The following is a 13,555-nucleotide window of genomic DNA, read 5'->3' as shown; positions in this document are numbered from 1 at the left end:
ACACTGAGAAAGGTCACAAAGGAAAAGTGGGTACCACTCACCTTCTTTTTGTTTCTTCTGTTCAAGTTTCATCTTCTTTGCCAATAATTTCTTCTCTTTTAACTTCTGGCTACAAACATAAAATGCATTAATTCCTTAACCACCTTATTTTATATTTTAGAAAACAACCATCTACATAAAGAATCTTTAGAGATTTAATAATTATGCAAACACTACAATAAAGTAAAATACTTCCTCATAACTCCAACATCATCAATGTTATTAGGCTGCTTCCTTCATGAATCAAGATCAAATCCTCAGGAGTTCTGAAGTGATAAAAGCAATCCAGAAATACTGGAGATACTCTGTCATTCAAAGATATTTAGGGACTATTTTCAGAATCCTGCTCAGCTCTGTAACAGTTGAGGGAACACTTATTAACACACACACACACACACACACACACACACACACACGCGCAGCCTGTATACTCACGTAGTCACTTAGGGAGGTTACGGACCCTACTTTAAGGGAGAAACTAAGAAGTTTGCTCACATCACCTTGTTAAACCTGATGTTAAAATACAGACATGAGGAGTTCCCGTCGTGTCTCAGCAGGTTAAGAATCTGACTAGTATCCATGGGGATTCGGGTTTGATCCCTGGCCTCACTCAGTGAGTTAAGGATCCGGTGTTGCTGTGAGCTGCAGTGTAGGCTGAAGATGTAGCTCAGACCCTGTGTTGCTGTGGCTGTGACACAGGATGGCAGCTGAACCTCCGATTTGACCCCTAGCCTAGGAACCTCCATATTCTGTGGGTCTGGCCCTAAAAAGCAAAAATAAAAAAAATACAGACACGATGGAAATCCAAGCAATCACTAAAGTGCTAACCTTCAAGCTCTGGAGAGTCTATGGCAAGCTGGGGTAGAGGCAGAGGCAGGAAGTGACTTGATCTCTCCCAGGTACTGGAAGAAAAGCCATTCCTCTACTAGGGTGCTCCACTGTGGGTGGTGACACCCAGACCTCTACAGGCTGTATAGCTGACCTTTTTTGTGTGTGTGTGTTTGCCATTTCTTGGGCCGCTCCTGCGGCATATGGAGGTTCCCAGGCTAGGGGTTGAATCGGAGCTGTAGTCACCAGTCTACGCCAGAGCCACAGCAACGTGGGATCCGAGCCGCGTCTGCAACCTACACCACAGCTCACGGCAACATCGGATTGTTAACCCACTGAGCAAGGGCAGGGATCGAACCCGCAACCTCATGGTTCCTAGTTGGATTCAATAACCACTGCGCCACGACAGGAACTCCTTTTTTTTTTCCTTTTTTAATGATTTTTATTTTTTTTCCATCTTAGTTGGCCTACAGTGCTCTGTCAGTTTTCCACTGAACAGCAAAGTGACCCTTCCACATGTACACACACATTCCTTCTCCCACACCATCCTCTATCATGCTCCATCACCAGTGACTAGATACAGGCTGAGCTTTTTGTCAGGCTGCAACTGCAGCATGCACAAGTTCCCAGGGCCAGGGATCAAATCTCTGCCACAGCAATAGCTGAGCCACTTCTGTGACAATGCCAGGTCCTTAACCCTCCAGGCCACTGCAAGCAGAACTTCTGAATACAAGAAGGACTCATTCACAAAGTATCTGCTTTTACATTTCCCGCACAAAGTCTCATTAGTTATGGGGTGCCACAGAGCCCTCACCGCTTTTTCCGGCGCTTTGCAGTCTGCTCCTCTGCAGCAATCTTATTCCTTTCCAGTCTTTTCTGAAACTCTGCATCCAGTTTTTGCTGTAAAAAAAAAAAAAAAACAAAAAAACACATCATGTAAGACACATCCTGGGGAGTTCCCTGGTGGTGCAGTGGGTTAAGGATCCAGCACTGTCAATGCTGTGGCACAGGTTCCACCCCTGGCCTGGGAACTTCTGCATGCCACGGGTGTGGCAAAAAAAAAAAAAAAAAAAAAAAAAAAAAAGACACGCTCTGCCCTGAGTATGAAAACTGTAAAAGTCATATCACTGGGAGTGCTAAGGGCACATTCAGGTCTCCAGAGCCACTTCTGGAAGCTGCCCTACAAATGGGACAGGAAATCAATATACGGATCTCTTATGGCGACGTTTCTCGGTTCATTAAGATACCATGCGTGCCCAAGTAAACAGAAGAGCAAGCATGAGGGCACACGCTGTGGACTCCTCCAAGGCAGAGGCAGCACCACGGGCTCCGTTTAGCCAGGGTCGTGGGCAGTGGGATACTGTGACTCGTTAATAATAAGAAATACACATTTGGTCTTCATCTTGTCTCTGGCACATAACTCTTCAAACTTTTTTTTTTTCCTTTTTTGCCCCCACAGTATATGGAAGTTCCCAGCCTGGGACTGAATCTGAGCCGGTGCGGCAACCTATGCCACAGCTGTAGGAGCACTAGATCCCTAACCCACTGTGCCACGGCAGGATCTCCTCTTAAAACTCTCATGAACTTCCCATACAAGAGCCAAAGGGGGATCTTTTATTATATTTAGTTTTGTTTCCAGTTCCTGAAATAAAGATGAAATGGGTAGCTCTTGCTGTTGATAAGTAGCCCCTTTCAACCAAAGGAGTTTATGAGCGACTCTGGGAAAGCCCTGAAGGAACAGGGCTGGTTGCCAGGGGACCTTTTAGCCCCACCCCCTTGAGCTCCAGGGAGAAGAGAGGGGTTGGAGGTTGAACTAATCATCAACAGCCAATGATTTAATCATGTCCACAGATCGATGCTTCCAAAATCCCCGAAAGGACGGGTGTGAAATGTTTCCTGGTTGGTGAAGACGTGGAGGTGATGGGAGAAGGAATGGAAGCTCTGCATCTTCTCTCAGCTGGCTGTTCCTGAGTTCTATCCTTACAGTACACTGGAAAGCTAGCAGGTAAGGTGTTTTCCTGAGTTCTGTGAGTCCCTCTAAGCCAATTAATTGAGCCCAAGGAGGGGGTCGGGAAAGCCTCTGATTTATGGCCAGTGCATCAGAAGCACAGGTGACAACAAGGATGTGCTGTTTGGCCTTTGAAGTTGGGGGTGGGGGGCGGGGGGCATACTTGTAGGACTAAGACCTTAACTTTTGGGATCTGATGCTACCTCCACATTGTGTCAGAATTGACACTCACCTGGTACTACAAAACTGCTTGGTGTGGGGAAAATCCCCATACACTCAGTGGCCACACGTGTCAGAAGTGCCGTAAAGTACGGAGCGTGAGGAGACACGGATGAATGTGATTTTCTTTAGGGCGAGAGGTCCATCCGGCAGAATGGCCAGAGGGCTGAAACCATTGACCTCTCAAGTCCTAACTAGCTAGGTTATCAAATGACTGATTCTACAGCAGCATAACGCACTGCCATTAAACACACACACACACACACACACACACACACACACACACACGTATATGTATCTACATACGTATACGTATAAATGCATATCGATTCCTTGTATTATTTCTTTCTAGCAGCTCCCTGTTTCTAAGCCTCAGTTTCATCACCTATAAAATGCGGGAGGGAGTTCCTATCATGGCTCAGTGGGTTAAGAACGTGACTAGTATCCATGAGGGTGTGGGTTTGGTCCCCGGCCTTGCTCAGTGGGTTAAGGATCCCGCATTACCACAAGCTGCGGCCTATGTCGCAGGCACGGCTCGGATCCCGCATTGCTGTGGCTGTGGTGCAGGCTGGCAGCTGCAGCTCTGATTCGACCCCTAGCCTGGGAACTTCCATGTACCGTGGGTGCAGCCCTACCAAAAAAAAAAAAAAAGTGGGAAATAATTCCTTTTTCCCTGAGCCTTTAGGAAGAATAATGAAGTGCAATAACCTATAGGAAAGCAGTTGCAAACTACAAAGACATGGACTGATTTAAAAAGTGTCATCTTTACTTCTTCTAATTAGAGCCATTATGGTCAATGGGGCAAAAAAGGAACTAGTAGAGGAGGAAGCGGGGCTTCAACATCTCCACTGGTCTGCACTGCCAGGGCCCTATGGATCTGCTTAGATGGACACCGGAATTCTCTGTGAGAGCACAATTATGAAATAAAAAGAAGGGTCTCCTTCTAGGAAGGAAATAAGCTTTCGAGTTTAACTAGAAAGCAAACAACTTCAAGTTACAAGCTCTTGGTTTGTTTAGAAGTTGAGCCATAAATGCCTGAAGCAGCTGCATTTCCAAAGTGACCTAGACAGAGCCCGGCCGGCTGCTGACCCTGACAAGGGCTGAAGCAGGGGTCAGACCTGCTCTGTCATTGGTGACACCCTCTCAGTGGCTGTGGAAGGTGAGGATTCTCTTGCATCTTTTTTCTTCTAACCTGAGAGCCTGTCTTTCACCACGTGAAATAAAAAAACCTTTGTGTCTGTGTGGATTCAAGGTTTGTGAAACATTTTTCTCTATTTCCTCTGGGTCGTTAATCAATATATAAAAACCTCAGACTGATGGAATTTGAGATAACTACCTACTGTATTTCTCCCCTCTAAAGCAGTTTAAAAATAAAAAAGTGCTTCTGTTAGATTCTATATAGAGTTCTGTTTATTCCTGACAGTGACAAATCCATCAGTAATCTGGTATGACTGTGTGACAAGCCACCTGCAACTTGTCCCTGGAATTGAGAAGTAGCTGGAGAAGAACCATCAATACCTGGGGGCTGAGCAAGGGCTGCAGAACAAGCAAACACCAGGTGAAACCACCATGGCAATGATCCCATTCTGTCCGAAAATCATAAAAGCTATTTTTCAAACTCAATTTTGGCCATTCCAATAGATTATTATTATTACCACCATTGGTCTTTTTAGGGCCACACCCATGGCATATGGAAGTTCCCAGGCCAGGGGTCAAATCGGAGTTGCAGCTGCCGGCCTACACCACAGCCACTGCAATGCCAGATCCTTAAACCACTGAGCAAGCCAGAAACCCTGAGCAAGGGATCAAACCCAATCCTCATGGATACTAGCTGGGCTTGTTACCACTGAGCCACGACAGGAACTCCCCATTCCAATAATTTTTTTTTAGGGCCAAACCGGAGGCATATGGAGGTTCCCAGGCTAGGGACTGAATCGGAGCTACAGCTGCCTGCCTGCGCCACAACCACAGCAACGCAGGATCTGAGCTGTGTCTGCGACCTACACCACAGCTCACGGCAACACCGGGTCCTTAACCCACTGAGGGAGGCCAGGGATCGAACCTGCAACCTCATGGTTCCTAGTCGGATTCGTCAACAACTGAGCCATGACAGGAACTCCTTTTTTTTTTTTCCAATAAATTTTTAAAGGACTACACATCACCACTGTAATAAAAAACTTAAAATATCTTTGAACAAATGTGGTGACACATATATAAAATCTCCAAAAATGATCACTGAGAGATACAGTAAGATTTAAACAAATGCAAAAAGACAAGTTTCTAGAGGAGCTGACTAAATGTTACAACATCCATTCTCATTCAAGTTACGGATTCAAATTAATTCTAGCAGCAAAATATATATATATAAAAAACAAGGTTTTTGGTGTGGAAAAAACAACACCAAAACTTAGTTCAAAAAAGAAAACAGGTGAAATGCCCAAAAGAGTATTTCTTTTTTTTCTTAAATAGACTTGTATTGCTATACACTTCCTTCTTAAAACTGCTCTTACTGCATCACATAGATTTTATATATTTTTTTATACTGACTTCTATTTTTTCCATTATAGCTGGTTACAGTGATCTGTCAATTTTCTACTGCACAGCAAGGTGACCTAGTCACACATACACATATACTTTTTTTTTTTTTTTTTGTCTTTTTGCTATTTTTTTGGGCCGCTCCCACGGCATATGGAGGTTCCCAGGCTAGGGGTCGAATCGGAGCTGTAGCCGCCAGCCTACGCCAGAGCCACAGCCACACGGGATCCGAGGAGCGTCTGTAACCTACACCACAGCTCATGGCGACGCCGGATCGTTAACCCACTGAGCGAGGGCAGGGACCGAACCCGCAACCTCATGGTTCCTAGTCGGATTCGTTAACCACTGCGCCACGACGGGAACTCCCAAAAGAGTATTTCTTAAGAACAACAGGGGAGAGGTGTCTGGCCCTCCCCATCAAGCAACAGAATGCTTAACAGTTCTTCCTGTACAATTTCCAAATAATTCTCAATTCTTCATCATCATTTGACAGGAGGAAAACTCCAGTCTCAAAGCTAGAAACTCAGAGGTAAAAACACTTGAGAAACACACCACTACTTGCACCAAGCCCACAGCTAAACTGGACTTACAGGCATTCAGCGGAAGAGAGAAAGCTATAGAGAAATAATAACTTACAGGTGTGACATCCTGCCTTCTACTCCACAGCAAATGGCCTCAAGGGAGCATCCTGCTGTGCTGGGTCTGACTTGGAAGCAACCTGGAGTCTACCCAATGTCTGCATCTCATGCTGACTTTAGAAAACAGCCGTCATGCACGCTACAACCAGACGCATCTCCTTTTCATCAAGGGCTTTTTTCTGAAAGGTGTACATGCACACTGCCCAAACTCAAGCCTCCTGGCTCACTGACCTTCTCAGCCATGGCATCCATGTAGTCCTGCCGCTGGTACTCTCTCCGGCGCAGATGCCTGTACACATGGAACTCTCCGCTGCCGGCCCCAGCACTTGAACCTAAAGCCAGGACAGTCCAGAGCTCTCGATGAGATCCAGTTACCAACACAAACTACCCTTCATCAAAAGGAACCAAAGACAGGCAGTAGAAGTGACGGACGGGACCATGCCTGCTCATCTCCCCACTGTACCCCAGAACCTAGCACAGCATCTGGCATGTTGTAGCGATCATGAAATACTTGTTGCATTAATGTTGACTGTGAAGTCACTAAAAATTCCACTCTAACACAGCATAAGAGGACAAGTAGGATTTCCATTGTGGCTCAGTGGTAATGAACCCAACTAGTATCCATGAGGATTTGGCTTTGATCCTCAGCCTCACTCAGTGGGTTAATGGATCTGGCATTGCTGTGAGCTGTAGTGTAGGCTGGCAGCTGCAGCTCCAATTCGACCCCTAGCCTGGGAACGTCCACATGCCTTGGGTAAGGCCCTCAAAAAAAAGAAAAGAAAAAAAAAAGTGGGTTAGCTTATCAAATAATATGTGTAGAACAATCATATTTTTGTAAGACATTTTTTCTTAAGCCTGAGTGGTTTTTGACTATAAAGACATTTGCAAGGAAAAATCAAAATGTTACAAATAGACCATTAGAATTACAGGTGGTTCTAATTTTTCTCCATCTGTTACTTATTCTTTACAGTTGTTAATTTACTACTCAACAACATAAAACTATTTCAATTTTGAAAAAAGAGTATTATTATTAAAACAATGCAGGAGTTCCTGCCGTGGTGCTGGGGAAACGAATCCGACTAGGAACCATGAAGTTGTGGGTTCGATCCCTGGCCTCGCTCAGTGGGTTAAGGATCTGGCATTGCCGTGAGCTGTGGTGTAGGTTGCAGACATGGCTCGGATCCCGAGGTGCTGTGGCTCTGGTGTAGGCTGGCAGCTGCAGCTCTGATTAGACCCCTAGCCTAGGAACCTGCATATGTGGCGGGTGCAGCCCTGAAAAGACAAAAACAAAAAACACAAAGCAAAAAAACAACAATGCAGAAAAAAATACTCTAATGCCAAGCCATAGCAACAATACCCCTTCACTGTAAGAGCGAAATACTGGATCAGTGAACTTTTTTCCTCCCTATGAGAGAGGTAATCAACAAATACTAGCTGCAAAGTTTTTATATCTACACTTTAAAGACCACATCCGAAAGACATTACCCATTACATCTCGGACAAATTCCGGGGGAGGTCGAGGTGCCCATTCACTCATTTTTTCTGGAATTGGAACTGCTTTGTCCTGCAACACACAGAAAGCATTTATATGTACAAAGTCACAGCTTTTACAAAGAACTGGACTAATGAAGTACAGTTGTTTTGCTCCTTGGACCCAAAGCCGAGTGTCTCTTCTTCCCTCTGCCTTTTCTTCTCCCCATACACTATGGATTCTATCACAACCCACAACTTTCCAGGGCAGACCTCAGAAATGTAAGACATCATTTAGGGCTGGAAACCTCCGACTTTAAAAACTATTATTCGAAGAGAGTCAACCCTTCTTAGTCAAAGGTGGAAGAGACCTTCGCATCCAACATTTTCATGACTGAGGGGAATGACTTGCCCCAGGTGTCTCGGCTAATGCCTCTCTAACAGCTGGTGCTATTTAGGAGAAAAATATCTTTGGGCTAACCCACGGATTCTCTCTCTCCAACTTAAGGCTTCTTTTCACACGGTTAAACTGGAAAGAGCCTTAAAGCACGGGAAGCCACCCCATAAGCCTTCACCCAGGCTGGGCTCTAATGTAAAGGCAGGAGAGAGCTCACTATCTTTGGGGCAGCCTACTTCTTCCTCAGGTCTGACTCTAGATTTCGGGTTCTGAGTTCTAGAGTTCAGAGGGGGGGAAAGTGGACCCGCAGGCGTCCGGAGATGCCGGAACCGAAGGAGGTGGGACTCGGGGGGGCCGTCAGCCCTCTGTCTCACCGGGTTCTTCATGAGCCGTTCCAGCTTGAGCTTCTGCTCCTCCGCCGCATTCTTGGGGATGACGAGCGTCTGCGGCTCTTTCTTGGGCCTGGGCGGTCGCACCGAGGAGGCAGCTGAACTCGCCATGACTACTCTCCAGCCTCCCTGTGGAGGGGCGGAAGCGGCGGCGCGCGTATGACGACAGAGCCGCGCGCCTGCAACGCACGCGCAGTCTCCTCGCTGGGCGGGGCTGGGGCGGAGTTGCCGGCCGGAAGCGGGCTGCTGAATATTCATGAACCCGAGGCCGAGAGGGGTTATATTGATTAAACCTGCTAGATTTCATTTCCTGTTTCTGAGCAAATGAGGGCAGCGAATGCTCGTGCCCGAGGGTCCGGCCGTAGCAGACCTTTCCAGTCGTGGCGCGCACTGTGGCTCCGCCGCCGCTCAGCTAATGGCTTTGAGCATCCTCCACTCCCACCCCCACCCCCGCCCCCAGGGCCTTTGTCTGGACCGCTCCTCCTCCCATTTCTGACAGTCTTAAGACAGCGCGAACAAGTCACTGTGAGTTCCCTGTGGACTGGCACTGCTTCTCTTTTCTCACCTCGAATTACTCTGCACCTGGCTCCCTGCAACTATACCTGGGTCGAGTGAACGGGCTTTCTTATGATAAGGAGGGTAGCTGCCCCTCACATCTGGGAGCTGGCCTGGCATTCACTGCTAGGCCTTGGTATTCAGCGGGACGTAAACAATTTTCCAGAACACCGCCATCGTGCAAGGCCGTTGTGTGGCCATGATGGAGCAAGGCATAAACAAGACTGCTCTGTAATCATGTTCAAAGTCAAATAAAAACAAGAATATTGTTGGAATCAGTCTTGGTCTGATTCCAACAATATGAAACATTTCCCCATTCTGACTAATATGAGTAACTGCTGCTTCTTTACAGCATTAGCCTCCCACTTTAAATATTTACTAAGGCTTGCAATTGTAGAGCCGTCCCAGCTTCCTGACATCTAGTCCAGAGAAAAAGCCCACTTGCTTGAACCCTCCCCCAGATCACCTGACCCAGGCCCAAATTCTTTAAGTCTTTTTAAACACTCTTACTGAAGTAAATGCAGTCTTCCTTCTCAAAAGAGGCATTGAGCCCAATTCGTTCAACGATAAGTGTGTTCCTGGTGGTATTCAGAATATTTCTCATAGAGAGTGGAAGTTCTGTCTTGTTCATTGGTATAGTCCCAGTGCCTGGGGCAAGGCCTGGCCTATGGCACAATACTCAATAAACACTTGCTAGATGGGGAGTTCTCACTGTGGCGCAATGGGATCAGCGGCATCTTGGGAGCACTGGGACGCAGGTTCAATCCCAGCCCTGCACAGCAGGTGAAGGATCCAGTGTTGCCGCAGCTACAGCTTAGGTCAAAACTATGGCTCAGGGAGTTCCCGTTGTGGTGCAGCGGAAACTGATCTGACTAGTAACTGTGAGGTTGCGGGTTTGATCCCTGGCCTTGCTTGGTGGATTAAGGATCCAGCATTGCTGTGAGCTGTGGTGTAGGTCGCAGACGTGGCTTGGATCTGACATTGCTGTGGCTGTGGCCTAGGCCTCCAGCTACAGCTCTGTTTCTACCCCTAACCTGGGAACTTCCATAAGCTAAGGGTGCAGCCCTAAAAAGAAAAACAAAAAAACAAAAAAAACTATGGTTCAGATCCGATCCCTGGCCAGGGAATTCCATATGCCCTGGGGTGGAAAAAAAAATTTGCTGGATGAACATGGGATCTTGGGGGCCAGGCACCTCAGATACTATGATGCTACTGCTACCGTGGCCTGCCCAGCCTGCCCAGCCCAGGACAGCTCTCCCACTGAGTCCCTTGGGATGGACAAGTGGTGGGTGCTTGGAGGGTGCTTGGAGTGTTCTTGATTAGCACCCTGAGGCCATTCTTGGATGGTTTTCCAGGGGCCAAGTTTGCTCAATTAGGGCAAGACTTCGAATGACCCAAGTCGGTCATTGGAACCTAGGGAGGGCTTGGTCTCGGGGGGATCATGCCCACGTGATCCTACATCACAAACCCTGGTCACCCAGGCGCCTTTTTCCCAAACACACCACAAAACAAAAACTACCTGGAATGTCTTTCCCTGCCTGGAGAACTCCTACGCTCTCCTTTTCTTGGCGTAAATGCCACCTCCTCCATGAAGCCTTCCCTGACTACCCCCAGATTCCTCCTCCTTCAAGCAGCCAGTCACTCCCTTCTTGGTGCTCCCGCTGCTCTGGGTCCTGATGGCTGGCATCTGGTAGTTACCACAGGGTGTCCTCGCCATCTGTCTACCCACAAGTCTGGGGAGAGGGCTGTGCCAGAATCCCAGCATCCAATGCTAGCCTAGAGTGGTGCTTCCGAATGCTTGCAGAGCAGAGGAATGAGGGAGGGAGGAAGGGAGGGAGTCTGAAAAAATAAAGAATGAATGGATGTGCAAATGAGATAACCCAGTAATGGGTGACCGCGTGAATGAGGAAGTTAGTGATACGAACGAATGAACACTCAGTAAAGAAATGGATCCTCCGTGAATGAAAGAGCTCGGGAGACAGTGGATGTGCAGAGTTACTGAGCCAGGAGGGCAGCCATCTCCTTGGCACCCCTAGCTCAGGGTCCAGCCCAGGGCTGATGCCTGGTAGACAGCTGCTGGATAAAGTTAAGTGAATGAATGCATGAAGGTGGGGGAGAGTCAAGCATGTGGGTGTGAAGGAGCTGGTAATAACAACCTCAGTGCCTAAGCCCCACATTTGTCATCCTGATAAGGAACTGAGATGCCCAGAGGGGTGAGTGACTGGCTCAGGGTTACCAGGATTCCAACCCAGCAAGCTAGCCCTGGGTCTGTGAGAGCCTGAGTGATCCCATGACTCCCTAAGAAGACCCTAGTGGGGCCCTCCAGGTGGTAACCTCCTAGGGCTGAAACCAGACTTGAGGTCCTGCTCCCTAGGAGGAAAGGGTGCCTACTGTACCCAGGCGCTGCCACCAGCTGCCCAAGAGTGAACTCAGACTTGGTGTGCTATCCCTGTTTCCCACCAGAGGGCAGCAAAGCTCCATGCAGGCCCACATGCTGGCGGGTGCCCCTGAGGCCCAGAACTGGGCACTTAGGAAATGAAGCCTACTGACCTGGAAGACACCAGTGCTTTGGAGCCTGGCCGATCTGCTGCCTTCTCTGAAGCGTGGGCTGGGCAAGCAACCTGACATCACACAGGTTGTTCCCTTATGTGCAAGATGGGGACAAACCAACCCATCCTTGACACTGGCCCATGGATAAGATGATGTGACAGATGTGCCATGCCCAGAGCAACGCCTGACACTCAATAGCAGGGGGATCACCTGTCCCGGTTTGGTTCCAAGACTGAGAGATTTCCCAGGATGCAGGATTTTCAGTGCCAAAATCAGGAGAGTCTTGGAGGTCCCGTCATGGCTCAAGGGAAACGTATAAGGACATAGGTTCCATCCCTGGCCTCGCTCAGTGGGTTAAAGATCTGGTGTTGCCGTGAGCTGTACTTTAAGTTGCAGATGCAGCTGGGATCTGGTGTTGCTGTGGTGGTGGCATAGACTGGCACCTATGGCTTCAACTCTACCCCTAGCTTGGGAACCTCCATATGCCGAGTGTGCAGCCCTAAAAAAAAAAAAAGGGGAGTTCCCATCATGGCATAGTGGAAACAAAGCCAACTAGTATCCATGAGGTTACAAGTTCAATCCCTGGTTTCACTCAGTGGGTTGGGGATCTGGCATTGCTATGAGCTGTGGTATAGGTTGCAGATACAGCTCGGATCCCGAGTTGTTGTGGCTGTGGTGTAGGCCAGCAGCTGTCCCTCTGATTCGACCCCTGGCCTGGGAACTTCCATATGCTGCAGGTATGGCCCTAAAAAGCAAAAATTAAAAAAAAAATTTTTTTAAATCAGGAGAGACTTGGGCAAAGAGATAGTTTGTCACCCTGGAGGGGTGGGAACATCGACCTCAATCCTTGGTGTTCAGATTTGGCACTTAAAGAACTAAAGCAGGAGCTCCCTTGTGGCTCAGCAGGTTAAGAATCTGACTGGTATCCATAAGGATGTGGGTTCAATCCCGGCCTCACTCAGTGGGTTTAGGATCAGCATTGGCATGAACTGTGGTACAGGTCACAGACAGAGCGCGGATCTGGTGTTGCTGTGGCTGTGGTGTAGGCTGGCAGCTGCAGCTCTGATTCAACCCCTAGCCTGGGAGCCTCTATATGCTGGGGGTGCGGCCCTAAAAAGACCAAAAAAAAAAAAAAAAGCTGGACATAGGTTATGTGTAATGATGACACTTCAAAGGCATGAAGACGATGGAAAGTGCAAGAATTGTGCTGTCGGCTGCTTTCTGTTAACTGCTTTACAAGGCTTGAAAGGAGAACAGCTGGAGTGGTGGCCTAGTGGTCAAGGCTCTGGCATAGGTTCAATCCCTGGCCTGGGAACTTCCACATGTCTCAGGCTCGGCCAAAACTCCCCTAAGAGGCAGTCTTTTGTGGTTTTCACTTTAAAGCACAGAAAATTGAATATGGACCCTATCTTGGCTGGTCCTATAGTCAAATCATTGGTCTTTAGACCAACAAGGCTGTCAAAAAGCTACTCAGGCTCCTAGATATGCATTCACCTCTTCCAAATCAGAAGAAAATGCCAGGAAAATAAGGGATGAAATGCTGAATGAAATATTCCAGGAATGAAACTCCTGAAAGGCTGGACTCCTCACCTCTTTGGATTCCTGTCTTCTCCTAGACCTTAGCCTCATAATTCACCACTACCTCCTTAACACGCCAATGCTTCCAGCAAATTAATAAAGAAATATCTGGGGGAGTTCCCGTCGTGGCGCAGTGGTTAACGAATCCGACTAGGAACCATGAGGTTGCGGGTTCGGTCCCTGCCCTTGCTCAGTGGGTTAACGATCCGGCGTTGCCGTGAGCTGTGGTGTAGGTTGCAGACGAGGCTCGGATCCCGCGTTGCTGTGGCTCTGGCGTAGGCCGGTGGCTACAGCTCCGATTCAACCCCTAGCCTGGTAACCTCCATATGCCGCGGGAGCGGCCCAAGAA

The 13,555-nt window shown here is 48.0% G+C and overlaps 1 protein-coding gene across 14 annotated transcripts in view; it reads right to left on the bottom strand.

The window, feature by feature from the left end:
- The window catches only part of PRKRIP1 (PRKR interacting protein 1), a 37,597-nt gene extending 28,933 nt beyond the window's left edge, over positions 1 to 8,664 (bottom strand). For 9 of the 14 annotated variants that reach the window (XR_014840214.1, XR_014840218.1, XR_014840219.1 and 6 more), the window contains exons 1-5: positions 8,509 to 8,664; positions 7,753 to 7,831; positions 6,499 to 6,599; positions 1,682 to 1,767; positions 42 to 109 (exon numbers count right to left, since the gene is read on the bottom strand). Coding sequence is in view for 1 of the 14 variants with exons in the window: in XM_005661936.4 (XP_005661993.2) it covers positions 42 to 109; positions 1,682 to 1,767; positions 6,499 to 6,599; positions 7,753 to 7,831; positions 8,509 to 8,634 (460 nt within the window). In the remaining 13 variants the exon portion in view is untranslated. Of the gene's footprint in view, positions 1 to 41; positions 110 to 1,681; positions 1,768 to 2,297; positions 3,678 to 5,844; positions 6,600 to 7,752; positions 7,832 to 8,508 lie in introns of those variants that run through there. The other 5 variants (XR_014840220.1, XR_014840222.1, XR_014840221.1 and 2 more) reach the window with 2 other exon arrangements.
- Between the last annotated feature and the right edge of the window lie 4,891 nt (positions 8,665 to 13,555).

Source organism: Sus scrofa, chromosome 3, assembly GCF_054392235.1.
Source record: "Sus scrofa isolate SSC_HxYL_T2T_F1_AM1 chromosome 3, Sscrofa_HxYL_maternal_Yorkshire_Landrace_v2.0, whole genome shotgun sequence".
Taxonomy (NCBI): domain Eukaryota; kingdom Metazoa; phylum Chordata; class Mammalia; order Artiodactyla; family Suidae; genus Sus; species Sus scrofa.
This window is presented reverse-complemented; position numbering and strand designations above follow the sequence as displayed.